Below are 17,125 nucleotides of genomic sequence, written 5' to 3'. Positions count from 1 at the left end.
CAATCCATACTAATAAATTATTTAAAATAAATCAATCCATACTAATAAATTATTTAAAATAAATCAATCTATATTTTAAAATAAATCAATCCAAATTTTAAAATAAATCTATCTATGCTAATAGATTATTTAAAATAAATCAATACATACAACTACAATAATAAATCAATCCATATTTTAAAATAAATCAATCTATACTAATAAATTATTTAAAATAAATCAATCTATATTTTAAAATAAATCAATCCATACTAATAAATTATTTAAAATAAATCAATCGATACAACTACAATAATAAATCAATCCATATTTTAAAATAAATCAATTCATACTAATAAATTATTTAAAATAAATCAATCCATACTAATAAATTATTTAAAATAAATCAATCCATACAACTACAATAATAAATCAATCTATATTTTAAAATAAATCAATCCATACTAATAAATTATTTAAAATAAATTATTTTAAAATAAATCAATCCATATTTTATAATACATTATTTTATAATAAATTATTTTAAAATAAATCATTTTAAAATAAATAACCTTATTAAATTATTTAAAATTATTTTAATAAATAACCATATTTTATAATTGTTCTTGAAGAGGTTTGAAGACCTTTAAAGACATAAAACCATGTCTGCGCCAAGAATAGCTCGAGCAGACATTAGAAGGGTTTCTGTCTTCTAAAAATCAAACGGTCTGCGAAGCCTAATGTCTGCGCGTGGTCTGCGCGGCGCAGATATAAGAGGTTTGAAGAGGTTGCACAGTGAAAACAAACTAAGCCTTAATGATTGTTACACTCGTAATACCTAAAATGATAACGTTTATAACATTAATCATCTATATTGACCGAAAAATAATTTATACACCTAAATTTATAAAAATGATATAATTTAAATACTTATTTTCATATTAATTACTCCCTCTGTCCCATACAAAATGATCATTATTATTTTTTTTGGGTCATTTTTTTAAAATTTGATTAATTATTATTTAAAGTTTATTATTAATAAAAATATATTTAAAAAATCTTCAATCGAATCATTTTTAAATATATATTTTTAAAAATTTAATTATTTAAAATAATAATAATTAAAGTTTAAAAATTTAACTTTTAAAAAATCAACAGAGTATAATCTTTTATGAGATGGAGAGAATATTTAAATAAAATTTAAGGATTTGGGCCATATGCTTTGGACAATGGTTTGCGAATTATCAAATGACCAAAGCGCAACGCCATTTAGAAGTGAACGTAAAAGTAAAATTAAAAAAAAAAAAAAAAACCTCCGTCCTGCCTCGGTGCTTCCCTTATCCCTGGACTCGACCCTTCCAAAACATGGCCAAATTCATTACTTCACCCAAAATGTTGAGACTGAAACCCAGGCTAACGCCAATTCTCTCGCTTCCTTCATCTCATTTCCTTCACCCTCACTTCCCAAAACCAAGATTCTTTTCCATTGCTTCGCTTCCCAAAACTCTCCCAACATCTTCTTATTCCCTTCCTCCTAAACCTGTTCCTTCACTTAATACTGCCGCGACTATCAATAATGATAAACTCGACCCTCGCTTTCTATCTTGCTGTAGGCCTCACAAACGCCTTAAAGTGGCCGTTCTGCTTAGCGGCGGCGTCGATAGCAGTGTCGCCCTTCGTCTCCTTCATGCTGCTGGTCACTCATGCACTGCTTTCTACCTCAAAATTTGGTTCCAAGTAACCCCCTTTTACAAGTTTTTTCATTTTTAATTGTTAGGGTTTAGGCTTGTTAGTGTTCATAATTTGGTTTGCTGGTGGGCGACTTTGTTCTGCATTGGGAAAAAAGTAATTTTACGGTGTATAAACAAGCATAAAAGGGTTATTACACGTTACGTACATTTTTTTTGTTTTCCAAAAATTAAATTAAATTTAGCTTTAGTTAAAAAAAGGTGAAAATTTTATGTTCGGTCGTCAATATTTAGTCAAGCTGAAGTGCTACCCATTCTTATGGTACTTAATTTGTGTTCGTTTTGATGCTTGGTTTTATGTAGGAAGACTTTGAGAACTACTGGACAAAATGCCCTTGGGAAGATGATTTGAAGTATGCAAGGGCTGTTTGTGATCAGGTTATTTTATCTTATGATGTCCCCTTTTTTATTTTAATTTTTGAAAAATTCTATCTTGGTTGATAGTGGAAAGGCCGAGTAGGATTGAATGTAAATATTCAGAAAAATCTTTGGACGTGCATTTTTTTGTTGAGTTTTAATGTATTATCCAAATAGTTCATTCTCATCTCACTGTTCGTATGTTATCATCTTCTTTCATCTGCTTTACTGCCGCTTACATTTCTTTGCTTGCATGAGTAGTGCTTCTTGTTTTTGTGGAAAAGCTAACATGATTGGCTAACTGTTTTTTCTTTTTCATGGTGTTTGCATTGCAGCGTAAATACTTTGACTGAATGTATTATCATGTTGGTTTTCAGGTTGAGGTGCCTTTAGAAGTCGTGCATCTAACAGATGAATATTGGAATAATGTGGTACGTATTTACCTTTTGAGTGGAATTTTCATCTTGTCTTTACCAAAATTTTATAAAATTGGTCCAATTTGATCAGTTCAATCAGCTGTACTAACAAACCCCCTGAATGTAACTTTTTTTAAAAAAAAATCCATGAAAAAAACTAAAAGGAAACTACAAGAAAAATCAGTAAAATTTTGAACATATAGAACTCAATATTATTGCCAAAATTCAGTATACACATAAAGTTCAGGTACTATCAGTCCACAAAGCCACAACATCATTGGATACTCTTATTGCAGAAAGACCCATCAAACCATGTGAGTGAATAGATACATGAAATCAAAAAGCTTTAAGAATGTGAAATCTAAGATGCATGATAAGGGAAGAAATAATCTATAGCAACCAAATGAAGAGTTGAGAGAACACGATGCAGCAGCACAGCTACAAGCTGGAAGCTTTTAGAAAACCAGGAGAGAGAGAGAAACCGGAAAAGAAGGTACCCTAAGCTTTGAAAAAATATTTTTAGTGATTTTGGGATTGGATTCGGTTGATCTTTAACATATTTTGTTCAAGTTTTAAGAGTTCATTTAGGTTCGGGTTGAAAAACCTTGACAAATAATTTTGGGACTGGATTAGATTGATCTTTAACATATTATGATTCAGTTTTAGGAGTCCATTTTAATTTGGCTTGAAAAATCTTGACAAATAGAGTAAATTGAATCATTATCTGGTTCTATTTTTTTTAACCCCCCTTCCCCTTTCGGTTCTTGGTATTTTTCCTGCTTTAAGTGGCTTTTACATAATCAGCATGACATGTGTATCTTAACGGAATGCCTCGCCAGTTCCATGTTGAACCAGCCAGTCTGATCTAGTTTTTTGTTCATTGGTCTTTATGAACTTGCTCCTCTCTAGTTAACTATTGGAATGTTTGGAATTGGATTTACTTTACAAGAATACTTAATTTAGTGATTATTGATCGTCTCCATTTATCATGAAAGTTACTTCTCTCTCAGGTTTCCTACATTATTGAGGAGTACCGATGTGGACGCACTCCAAATCCTGATGTTCTTTGCAATACGAGAATAAAATTTGGTATGGAATCCAGCTGAAGTTTAGCCATTTATCTATGTTGAAGGTCTTTTGCTCTTTTTGGGTTTGGTAAATTGGTAGGGAGTTATATCCATGCTATGTTCATTTTGCATTTATGTTTATAGTGACTTCCAGGTGCATTCATGGACGCCATCTACAGTTTGGATTATGACTATATTGCATCTGGGCATTATGCAAACGTTGTTCACCCTTCTGCTGATCAAAGCAATAAGGCTTCTATCTTAGAACTGTCAAAGGACATGGTACTTGTGAAATAGTTCTTGGTAGTTCTTATGGCTATCTTGAAAGTGTCTTTGTTAACTTTTATCCAAATTTTCTTCTTTGCTTATTGGGAAAGTATCAGGCTGTCATATGATCATAAGGGTTGTGCTTGATGTTGAACTGGGTTTGAAACAATGCCTAAGCATTTTCGGGAAAATTACATTGTAAATATGTAGGAAACTATTAGTCCTAATCAGAACTTTGCATTTCTTAATGGAAACTATTAGTCAATTCTTTGTCACATACGAATCACACACACACATATACATAGTATGGAAACAATCCTTATAGAAATGATTTACTGGAATATTATAAGTTCCGTTATTACATACCAATCATTTTTGTGTTTATTCAAAACTATGATTTTGCTTTGCATCTTGTAAGATACTGGTCAGTTTTCTATATCCTGTTATATATAGCTTCAGTACAACAATTTGTTCTGTGTATGTTAAATGTGCAGGTCAAGGATCAAACATACTTCCTTTCACATCTCTCGCAGTTCCAGCTCAAAAGACTTATTTTCCCACTTGGATGTCTCTCAAAGGTGAGTAGCACTAGATTAATTGCAATTTGGCCAACTGGGATGCTTTTTTCGCTATACCTTTGTTTGTCACATAAGGTGGCATCTACTTTGTTGTTGTTGTTATGATTATTTTAATTGGTGAATTTCAAATAATCTCAAATTGCTGTTATTAGAAAGGAAAGCAGGATGGCTATTGTATAAACACGTAGATTCATTGTATTAATCAGTTCATGTAACAAACATTTTTTCAAATTCCTTGATTCTCTTGCCTTGATGCCATCCCGTTCATCTGCAGGTTTCCCAAAGCTCTCATCTTTTAATGCTGTGGATGTTTGACTGTCTTTACAGAACTCATTAAATTAGTTGTCTGATTTTATGGCCTTCTCTGGAACAAAACATGTTTTTCTTTTTTCTTCCAAGCTTTTCTGATCTTATTATGCTTAAGCCAGTCTGTTGTGCTGCTTTTTAGTTCTGATTTTTCTTCTATATACTACCATATCATCTACAGGATGAAGTTCGCCAACTTGCTGCTAAGTTTGACTTGCCCAACAAAGATAGGAAGGATTCACAAGGAATTTGCTTTCTTGGGAAGGTAAATGTCATATCATATTAGCATCTGTTTCAAACCACATTTCCATGCATTTTAAAATCTTTTATTGAAATATATATAATTGAAGTTATTTAGACCCTTTTGATGATGATTTGGTACTTTATAGCAAAGTTAACATATCTTGCCCCTCAAGTTCTACACATGTTGTATTTATCTTTTTCTCTTTTATAAGTCAAGGAAATGCCTTAGGTGAGATAATTGAGGAAATTTAGAATATCTTCTAGTGGTCTTTTATGCACATAACTGGCACCAACCAACAGTTAGTATTAATGTATGAAAGTTTTTGCTTATTTGATATTGTGGTTTATTACAGATAAGGTTTAGTGATTTTGTCGCTAGGCACATTGGGGAGATGGAAGGTATCATATTAGAAGCTGAGACAGGAGACTTCCTTGGGAAACATAGGGGGTTCTGGTTCTACACAATTGGTCAACGCCAAGGCTTACGTCTCCCTGGAGGACCTTGGTATGCTCTATACCTATTGACTATTCATATCAGTATGATTATCGTCATTTTATCCTGGGGGTGACAAAAGTTTTCTCAATTTTATGGAAGAATTGCTTTAGTATCCAATGCTCTACAGTTCTTCTCCCTTTCTTCTCACTTTGGAATTTAAAGGAACAATTCTTTTAAACCAAGCTTGTGTGACAATTTGCATATAATATGGATTGCATACATCTTAAAGATGCTTATGTTGATGTTTGATCCAATTTGCTAACATTATTCTCCATTTATTCCTATAAGTCAAATTGATCAGGCATCCCAACACCAGTTGGAAGAAACAAAGACTTTTCTGCCAAGTAAATATACAACCTTAGCTTTGTCTTGATGTTGTATCATGTGATAGGAGCATCGACCAGGGGCTAGGTCTACTTTGATATAGTTTTAAAGATGGAAACCGAACATAAAATACATTGGGATTAGGTAATGGTGCTCACCTTGAGTTGAGGACTCCAGGAAAACCTCCACCTATTGATGTATTATTTGACAAGTTGCTAATAGACATTGTTATGTTCTGTCAGATATTTTAGGACCTTAAGCACTTGGAAAATTCCACCTATTGATGTATTCTTTGACAAGTTGCTAATAGACATTGTTATGTTCTGTCAGATATTTTAGGACCTTAAGCACTTGGAAAATTCCATTTTTTTCCAACCTTCTGCTCTTGTTTCCAACCATATATTATATTTTTCTCAGGTATGTTGTTCAGAAGAATGTAAAAAATAATGTTGTATTTGTATCAAGAAATTATTTCTCATTGGACAAAAGAAGGCGAGTGTTTCGTGTTGGTTCTTTGAAGTGGTTTAGTGGGTCACCTCCAAACCATGTTGGTCAGCTCCAATGCAAGGTAAAACAATCCTCTACCCTTAGTATTCGGTGTCAGTCTTCTGAAATGACTTTATTGCAGAAATCATCTTACTGCTAGTATAATATTTGAGTCTTATCGCTTGTAGCTAACTAGTCTGAACTTTTCAGGTCAGACATGGTCCTGGCTTTTATAAATGCAGCTATGAAATGGTGCATGGTGAAGATGGGAAGGACGATGTTGCAGTTGTTAACTTATCTGAAGATGACCAAGGTCTTGCCGCTGGGCAGTTTACAGCCTTCTATGAGGGACAAACCTGCATTGGTTCTGGTGTAATTTTGGAGTCCTGGGATGATCAAGGTTTTCCTCTTTGTGCAAAGGCTCTTGAGATTGCAAAAATGGAAGATAAATCGAAACTTGGGAAACCAGTTAAGATCATGACGAAACCAGAAACTATTCCAGAAAAATCTGTTCACAATGATAACACTGAACTTACCCCAACCTTATGAGTGCTTGAATTTCTCTCTCGGATAAATGAGAAGGTGCATTCAAAGATATGGTGCAATGACCTTGGTTTCAGCTAAAACGGAATTGATTGCATGATTTGTTGCACTAGGAGTGCCATTAACTGTGTTGCCAAATCAAAGTGTCCTACAAATCATTTTTGAACAGCTCGGTTAGGATAGTGAAATGATTGAAAAGTGTGTGCCAGGATCTGGAGATTAATGCTTCAACTTTATTGTGATTATAGGTACTCGGTTATTGGTGACTTTGTTCCCTAGGTTTTAGGAACCTTCAAAATGCCACGTGCCCACAACACTTAATGCTGGGCTTTGTAGTTACAAAAAAATAAATGCTTTTTTTTTGGAAATATTATATATAATATAGGATTTTGCTTTGTTGAAAAATAGTCTTCTGATTATATTTTGTTATTTTATTGAGTTATTGGATCATTAAAAATTATAAAATGATCAATTGATTATTTATATGTTTCAATTTCGTCTTTTCTCGATAAAAAAAATTGACGATCTTCTAAGTTGGACGTTAACATACTGATTGAGATATGATAATTGTTAACATACTGATTGAGATATGATAATCGTTTAAGATTCTGAGATTAGATCTTAGCATATTTTAGTCAATATGTTAACGTCCAGTTCAAATTATGTTAATTTTTAAACGGAGCAGGTTAATGTCTAGTTTAAACTATGTTAATTTTTTAAACAAAAAAACACAAAATTATAACATATGAATAGTCAGGTGATTATTATGTAAATTTTAATAGTTGCAGGACTCAACGAAGTATTGCCCTATATTCATAAGATTATTTTGTAACTTTTAATAGTTGCAGCTCAACAAAGTAATGCTCTATAGTTAGAAGACTATTTTTATACTTTACCCTTTAATATATATATTTAAAAAATTAATCAATTTCTATAATTTTAATATATCGTCTTATTAATACTATAGGATACCTTGTTTGAGTTAAAAAAAATCTAAATTTAAATTACAGTATGCAATATAAAATAATGTTAATATTCTTTTTAAATTATTTTAATTTTATATAAAACCGTGACAAAAATTAAAGTTAAATTTAATATGACATCGTCACCGGATACTCTTGATTCACTTCGGGATATTTATGCCATAATAAGCAAAACTCACGATATAATGTTTTCAAAATAAATAATTCATGAGATAATGCACTCCCCATATTATTTGCTGAAATAGGGTGAAATTCACAGTGTTGGCCGTAGGTCGCCATGCCTTCCGGGTGACCTACTACGACGCCATGGCTTCCCGGCGAGCTGCACAGAGATAATGGACGTTTTAACGTCTGTATGTGCCATGCACGTCCCCTACACATGTCGCCATGCACTCCCAGCGACCTTGTAGGTCGCCATGCACGCCCGGCGACCAACGTTGTGATTCCAGCTGCTGCTCTGCTTTGGTGCTTTGCATGGGCCATGCACGTGGCATGGGATAGGTCGCCATGCATGCCTATGGTCTGCTCTCGCTGCGCCTCTGCTCCCATACAGCGTGAATTCAGCTGCATTATTGTAGCACTTATTGCTGCATTATTGCAACCCTTATTGTTGTATTATTACAATCCTTCAGCTCATGTGAATGACAATTTGAGGGTGAATAATTGAAGCAGACGAGGTGGGTGGTTGTATTATATATTGGATGGGGTTAATGAGTGAAACATAAAAGAAAGAAAGGGAGAAGAGAGCAAGGGAAAAGAGGAGGAAGAAGAAAGGGATAGCACAACATCGAGGTAAGTTTTTTAATTATTTAAATTAGTTTATTATTTTAAATTATTAGTTTGTTAGTTTAAGGTTTAAGACAAAACAAAATTTTAGTTAATTAGTTTGTTAGTTTAAGTTTTATTATTGTTAGTTTAAGTTATATCATACATAAATATAAAATTATTTAATTAGTTTGTTTGATGGTTATATATTAAAAAATAATTAATTAGTGTGTTAGTTAGTCTAATATTTAATTAGTTTGTAGTTAGTTAAATAGTTAAGTTATATATATTTTGGTTGTTGAATTTATATTATATAAAAAAATTAGTTAATTAGTTTATTAGTAGTTTAAGTTTTATTATAATAAAAAATAGTTTATTAGTTTAAGTTACATAAAAGAATAATTATTTAAATTAGTTTATTGTTATAAATTATTAGTTAATTAGTTTATTATTATAAATTAGGGTAAAACAAAAAATTAGATAATGAGTTTGTTAGTTTAAATTAAACAATTCACGAGATAATGCACTCCCCATATTATTTGCTAAAATAGGGTGAAATCCACAGTGTTGGCCGTAGGTCGCCATGCCTTCCGGGCGACCTACTACGACGCCATGGCTTCCCGGCGAGCTGCACAGAGATAATGGACGTTTTAACGTCTGCATGTGCCATGCACGTCCCCAACACAGGTCGCCATGCACTCCCAGCGACCTTGTAGGTCGCCATGCACGCCCGGTGACCAACGTTGTGATTCCAGCTGCTGCTCTGCTTTGGTGCTTTGCATGGGCCATGCACGTGGCATGGGATAGGTCGCCATGCATGCCTATGGTCTGCTCTCGCTGCGCCTCTACTCCCATGCAGCGTGAATTCAGCTGCATTATTGCAACCCTTATTGTTGCATTATTGCAATCCTTCAGCTCACATGAATGACAATTTGAGGGTGAATAATTGAAGCTGACGAGGTGGGTGGTTGTATTATATATTGGATGGGGTTAATGAGTGAAACATAAAAGAAAGAAAGGGAGAAGAGAGCAAGGGAAAAGAGGAAGAAGAAGAAAGGGATAGCACAACATCGAGGTATGTTTTTTAATTATTTAAATTAGTTTATTATTTTAAATTATTAGTTTGTTAGTTTAAGGCAAAACAAAATTTTAGTTAATTAGTTTGTTAGTTTAAGTTATATCATACGTAAATATAAAATTATTTAATTAGTTTGTTTGATGGTTATATATTAAAAAAATAATTAATTAGTGTGTTAGTTAGTCTAATATTTAATTAGTTTGTAGTTAGTTAAATAGTTAAGTTATATATATTTTGGTTGTTGAATTTATATTATATAAAAAAATTTAGTTAATTAGTTTATTAGTAGTTTAAGTTTTATTATAATAAAAAAATAGTTTATTAGTTTAAGTTACATAAAAGAATAATTATTTAAATTAGTTTATTGTTATAAATTATTAGTTAATTAGTTTATTATTATAAATTAGGGTAAAACAAAAAATTAGATAATGAGTTTGTTAGTTTAAATTAAATAATTCACGAGATAATGCACTCCCCATATTATTTGCTGAAATAGGGTGAAATCCACAGTGTTGGCCGTAGGTCGCCATGCCTTCCGGGCGACCTACTACGACGCCATGGCTTCCCGGCGAGCTGCACAGAGATAATGGACGTTTTAACGTCTGCATGTGCCATGCACGTCCCCAACACAGGTCGCCATGCACTCCCAGCGACCTTGTAGGTCGCCATGCACGCCCGGCGACCAACGTTGTGATTCCAGCTGCTGCTCTGCTTTGGTGCTTTGCATGGGCCATGCACGTGGCATGGGATAGGTCGCCATGCATGCCTATGGTCTGCTCTCGCTGCGCCTCTGCTCCCATGCAGCGTGAATTCAGCTGCATTATTGCAGCACTTATTGCTGTATTATTACAACCCTTATTGCTGCATTATTTCAATCCTTCAGCTCACGTGAATGACAATTTGAGGGTGAATAATTGAAGCAGATGAGGTGGGTGGTTGTATTATATATTGGATGGGGTTAATGAGTGAAACATAAAAGAAAGAAAGGGAGAAGAGAGCAAGGGAAAAGAGAAGAAGAAGAAAGGGATAACACAACATCGAGGTAAGTTTTTTAATTATTTAAATTAGTTTATTATTTTAAATTATTAGTTTGTTAGTTTAAGGTTTAAGGCAAAACAAAATTTTATTTAATTAGTTTGTTAGTTTAAGTTTTATTATTGTTAGTTTAAGTTATATCATACATAAATATAAAATTATTTAATTAGTTTGTTTGATGGTTATATATTAAAAAAATAATTAATTAGTGTGTTAGTTAGTCTAATATTTAATTAGTTTGTAGTTAGTTAAATAGTTAAGTTATATATATTTTGGTTGTTGAATTTATATTATATAAAAAAATTAGTTAATTAGTTTATTAGTAGTTTAAGTTTTATTATAATAAAAAAATAGTTTATTAGTTTAAGTTACATAAAAGAATAATTATTTAAATTAGTTTATTGTTATAAATTATTAGTTAATTAGTTTATTATTATAAATTAGGGTAAAACAAAAAAATTAGATAATGAGTTTGTTAGTTTAAATTATATTATTGTTAGTTTAAGTTATATCATATAGAAATAAAAAATTATTTAATTAGTATGTTTGATAGTTACATATTAATAAAAATAATTAGTTAGTTTGTTAGTCGTTAGTTATATATAAAAAATATGTAATTAGTTTGTGTTAGTTAAATAGTTAAGTTATATTTGTTTGTTGAATTTATATTATATAAAAAATTTAGTTATTTAGTTTTTTAGTAGTAAATTATAATTAAAAATCGTTTATTAGTTTAAGTTATATTAAAGAAAAGTAAAGTTATATTAAAGAATAGTTATAGTTATATTAAAGAATAATTTATTAGTTGTTTAAGGGAAAATTTACGTTTAACTTATATTTTAAAAAGTTTAGTTTGTTAGTTTATTAGTTTAATATATTATAAATTATTATATTAAATTTTTTTGTTGTGTTGTAAATTAGTTAGTTAGTTAGTTTATATTAGATTATATTAAATGTTTTTTTTTAAATATTGTTGTTTAATTTTTTTTACAGATTCATTCAAATGGCGGACCAAATTCCACTGCTGAGACTTGACAATGAACATATTTCAAGTCATTTGGGAATAATGCTGAACAAAATATTTGTTTAATGAATTATAATTAATAAATATTTGAATATTATTTTATGATTGTGATAAATTTTTTGAAATATTTAATTGCAGGAGAACGGGCAGTGAGTCCTTCGTCTTCGGCTACATAAAGTGCCCAAGCCACAACCATTGATAGAAGAAAACTTGCAAGAGGCTGGATTTTGGTATGTAACATTTGTGCGAGATTACAAGTTGGTCCCAGGTTTGATCAGTGCGTTGATTGAACGTTGGAGACCAGAAACGCACACGTTTCATTTGCCGTGTGGCGAATGTACGATAACTTTGGAGGATGTGGTAATGCAACTCAGGGTCCAAACAAGTGGGATACCGGTGGTAATGTCACATGAGTTTAATAATGTGGCACAACTTTGCAGCTTGTTTCTTGGGAAAGCGCCCGTACCACCAGAGTGTAGAGGGTGGAATGTGAGGTTGTCATGGTTGAAGAATGAATTTCAGCTTCAACCAAATAGTACGGAGCACGAAATTATATTACAGTTGATTGGGGGAATTTTGATGCCTGATAAATCTGGTAGTTATGTTCACACTCAATATCTTCTTTTTTAAGAAATTTTGAGCATAATAGGCAATATAGTTGGGGATCAGCGATATTGGAGTTCTTGTATCGTGAGATGTGCAAGGCGTCATTAGTCGTGAATGATAATAATACAACAGAAATCGGTGGATGTCTGTTGCTGCTACAATCATAGGCTTGGCATAGACTTCCGTTTTTGACACCGATTAGTCGGACTGCGATTGACTTTCCACTTGCCGGAAGATAATATGGATCCTCTATTTTAATATAAAATATTAATTATAAATTATTTATTTTGATTAAAATTATTGAACAAAATGACCATATTTTTGTTTTGATTGATATACAGATGGAGGCATAAAATTGAAGGCACGGGGTTGGTGCACAACAACATTAAAGAGTTCAGGCTGAAGATCGACATTAAGGCCAAAGGGAGGTATGTATAATCTGTTATTTTTAATTATTATTTAAATTAACTATATTATTTAATTTAAATAAATTTTATTATTTTTGTAATTTTACAGTTTAATTGGAGACCATACATGAATGAAGAAATACTTGCGTTGATACCGCACGATATTTTAGATGGGTTTCAATATTGGTGTGCTGTTACACCATTGATCAATTTTGCTTTTGTTGAGATCCAATTTGGGGATAGAGTGTGAGGCAATTCCACTTCCACCAACCTATTCCGCGGAGTCCATGGGATCATGACCTCCTCCAAAACTTAGATGGTCGTCGTCAGGTGAATTGGGTTGAGACGCATGACGACCTGCAAAGATTCGATGGTCGTCGTAAAGAAAATGTTAATTGGGTTGAGAAGCATGCAACCTACATTAATGCTTGGAACAATAGGGCTTATTTTTGGGATAATGGAAAGTCGTTCCTGATAACAATGCTAGAGAGGCGACAATTTTTGAGGTTTAAGAAAAGGTTTGGTAAAGTTGAATACTCTTTACCGAGTGGGAGTTGAAGTTCATCTCAACAACCTGAAGAGGAAATGACCGATGGGGATAATAGCGCACCACAACCGTTCGGCAATGCGGGATCGTTGCATCACGCAGTTGATGATTCTATTGTCCCGACATACATACCAAAGTTTGTGCAGCCTGAGGCACCCAACTACTCTCCCATGTTTTCGTCGACGTATGACTTTGAACACATGGCAGTTCAAAAGCCCCCAATGAATGAGGAGGATGGGTACCATACTCCTGAGCAACCGCAACGGCCACAACGTATCAGACGTCCGCCTCGACATTATCATTCAACAACACCCCGGCATCGACAACAATTGTAAACTCGTTTGCTATTTGTTACAAATTATATATTGAAATTAGACTAGTTTTTTTAACCTTAACAATGATTTTTAGTATCAAATCCTTATTATAATTTCATTACTAGTAATCATTAGTAAATCATTAGTATCAAATAATTAAATATTAATAATAAATCATTATTAAAAATAATTAGTAAATCATTAGTATCAAATAATTAAATATTTAAAAATCATTAATAAATTTGACTATGTATAAATTTAAATTCGAGTAGTCCACACTAATACACTCATTTGTTATTATTCCATAATTATTAGTAATAATTATTAAATCATTATTATTAAATCATTATTATAAAATCATTACTAAATCATTATTAAATCATTACTATTAAATCATTATTACAATGATTATTATTAAATCATTATTATCATTATTATTATAATGATTATTACTAAATCATTATTATAATGATTATTATCAAATCATTACTAAATCATCAAATCATTAAATATTAAAGTCATTATTAAATTATTATTATAATGATTATTACTAAATCATTACTAAATCATTATTAAATCATAATATTAAAATCATTACTAAATCATCAAATCATTAAATATTAAAATCATTACTAAATCATCAAATCATTAAATATTAAAATTATTATTAAAATCATTATTAAATTATTTTTATGGTTAATTGAAGCACACATCCATTCAAATATGTTCAAGTCCTCGAATTATAAATGGCATATCAATTAGGTCCCTCTATTTAAAAACTCCGCTCGAATAATTTATCGACAAAAATTACATAAATTCAACTTCAATGTGAAGATATAATAATTTATCACCCTATTAGTATCAAATTATTATTATAATTTCATTATTACTAATAATTACTAAATCATTACTATCAAATCATTAAATATTAATAATAATTTAATTATTACTAATCATTACTACCAAATCATTAAATATTAATAATAATTTAATTATTACTAATCATTATTACCAAATCATTAAATATTAATAATAATTTCATTATTACTAATCATTACTACCAAATCATTAAATATTAATAATAATAATTTCATTATTACTAATCATTACTAAATAATTATTATAATTTTAAATATAAATTCATTATTAAATCATGATTAGTAAATCATTACTAAATCAAATCATATCATTATTACAAATCAAACAAGTGTTCCATGGATGAGTATTAGTTATGTAACGAAAATGGCGTTAATTGAACCACACGTCCATTCAAATCTGTTCAAGTCCTCAAATTATAAATCATTACAAAATTAAATCCGGATAAATACATAGAAATACATATATGATTATTAATGATGAGGCCTATATCTTGGTAAATTAGGATAATTGTTTTTTGAATGGCCTTTACCCCTACATAATCCACATTTCTTTGCTTGACCTCTCTCTCTAGCATGGAAATCCATACTGGTACGAATACGAGTGGACTCAGGTCGACCCTTTGGACTTCTGCGAAGCATTGGATTTGGCAGTCATTCATCATGATCTTTTTTGGGCTAATATGATTCATTCGGGATCTGTCTGAACGCATAGCTGTAGACATTTAATATCCTACGTAGGTGAAAGCATTCATCAACATAAGTGTATGCGCTTACACCAGCATACATACATGCAGCGACTGCATGAGCACATGGATATTTCCATGCCTGAAAACGACCACAATCACATCATTTGTGTCGTAAATCAACTCTAAATGTTTGGTCTTCTCCTCCGACGTTACGGCTTATGCACGACACGACAAAAGTATGACCAACTCGGTCGAAATTATGAACAACCATTGATGTTGCCAATCACTCATTTGCTTCCATTGATTCCACCACTGTAGGAGCCCAAGTTTTACCTCTATTTATGAGACTCTCAATTTTCTTGCCTTTATCCGACCAAACTTTAGCCAATCTAAAGTATGTTTCTTTCACCACACTCGCTATTGGGAGATGGCGTGTACCTTTTAGTACCGAATTAATGGCCTCAGCAAGGTTTGTGGTCATATGTTCGTATCTCCGACCTTCATCGTATGCTTGCGACTATTTTTCCCGTGGTATTTTTTAAGCCCACTTCCAAACACGCTGATCATCGTAAAATACCTTCAAATTCTCCAATCTCTTGTCAAAATTTGGTCGATGTAGTTCGTATCCTGTTTCATAATATATTGTGTTATACCGCAATTAAAAAACCCACGTAAAAAATGCACAAATATTGAAAATAAAACTTACCCATGCTGACTATATCGCTATGAATGTGTGCATTATGAAATTGGTCGATACTATTCTTGCCAATATGACGGATACAAAATATCGGATATGCATATGGAGATATCCAACGACTTCCTGGTCGTTCAATTACCGCCAAAATACCCGTTCCTCTATCGGATATCAAGCAAACTCCATCTTCACGAATGACATATTGACGTAGATTGGTCAGAAAGAAATCTCAAGCCTCTGTTGTCTCTCCCTCAACAATGGCGAATGCAATTGTGAAGATATTCCGCTCACCATCTTGAGCAACTGCCATTAAAAGTACATGCCTATATTGACCATACAGCCACGTACCATCTACTTGGATCATACGTTTGCAAAATGGAAATCCTTCAATACATTCCTTGAATGCCCAAAATAGTCTATGAAATATTTGCTTCCCTGCCAGAAGTTAACCTTCTTCGTTATATGCGACCATGGTTTGAGACTTCACTATGGTTCCTGGGATAAATCGCTTCATTACTTGTAGCAAATGTGGTAGCTCATTGTACGATATATCCCAATCTCCATACGTCAGCTTCATTGCCTTCATCTTCGCATTCCACACCTTGCCATATTTTACTTGATATCCAAATTGGCTTCGAATAGATGCAGCTAACACTGAACAAGATATCCTTGGATCCTTTTCAACCATCGCCTTCACGTATTCACATATTACATTGGAGTCCAATAGTCGGTGGTCTTGTTCGATGGAGTTTCGCAAACATGTGTGCTGACCATTGTACCTCGTGATGACCCAAACATCGTGCCTTTGATTTTTCGACACTCTGATCTTCCACTTGCACTCTGGGCTATATTTTACACACTTCGTGTATAGGGTTTTCTGGTTGGATTCTGCAACATGGACATCAACATGGCATTTGATGCAGTACTCTTTAATCGCCAGGGTAGCTTCATTTTTTCTTCTGAATTGCACCCCAACTGAAAATTCACCAGAATTATCGAATGATTCAGTCATTTGGTACGGAGGTAAATATGGCATGTTAGGAATTCAGGTGCCCTCATCGCATCATAGTCTATCTCGTACATGTGAGGAGTAGCTTCATACGGTGACGGAACTTCATCAATTGAACCTCCATCGAAAATATTTTCATCGTCGCCCAAAACGGGTTCTTCGGTTTCTTCATCTTCGCTTGAATCATCATGAATTTGTCCCCATCGATTTTCAACATCAATATCAACAACCAATTCTAGTATGTTTCTCGTCTCATACTCTGCTGCTGCAGATGTCCCTCCGACTTCAT

General features: G+C 32.4%; 1 protein-coding gene across 1 annotated transcript; it reads left to right on the top strand.

The window, feature by feature from the left end:
- Nucleotides 1-1,265: 1,265 nt before the first annotated feature.
- LOC120211179 (tRNA-specific 2-thiouridylase MnmA) lies at nucleotides 1,266-7,100 on the top strand. The gene is made up of 10 exons (XM_039209788.1): nucleotides 1,266-1,716; nucleotides 2,031-2,105; nucleotides 2,462-2,515; nucleotides 3,511-3,589; nucleotides 3,722-3,849; nucleotides 4,329-4,412; nucleotides 4,900-4,983; nucleotides 5,315-5,466; nucleotides 6,199-6,349; nucleotides 6,478-7,100. The coding sequence occupies exons 1-10, from the start codon at nucleotides 1,345-1,347 to the stop codon at nucleotides 6,814-6,816; spliced, it is 1,518 nt and encodes a 505-aa protein (XP_039065719.1). The 5' UTR covers nucleotides 1,266-1,344; the 3' UTR covers nucleotides 6,817-7,100.
- The last annotated feature ends 10,025 nt before the right edge of the window (nucleotides 7,101-17,125 follow it).

Source organism: Hibiscus syriacus, unplaced genomic scaffold (genome assembly GCF_006381635.1).
Source record: "Hibiscus syriacus cultivar Baekdansim isolate YM2019G1 unplaced genomic scaffold, ASM638163v2 tig00000715_pilon, whole genome shotgun sequence".
NCBI classification, from domain to species: domain Eukaryota; kingdom Viridiplantae; phylum Streptophyta; class Magnoliopsida; order Malvales; family Malvaceae; genus Hibiscus; species Hibiscus syriacus.
This window is presented reverse-complemented; position numbering and strand designations above follow the sequence as displayed.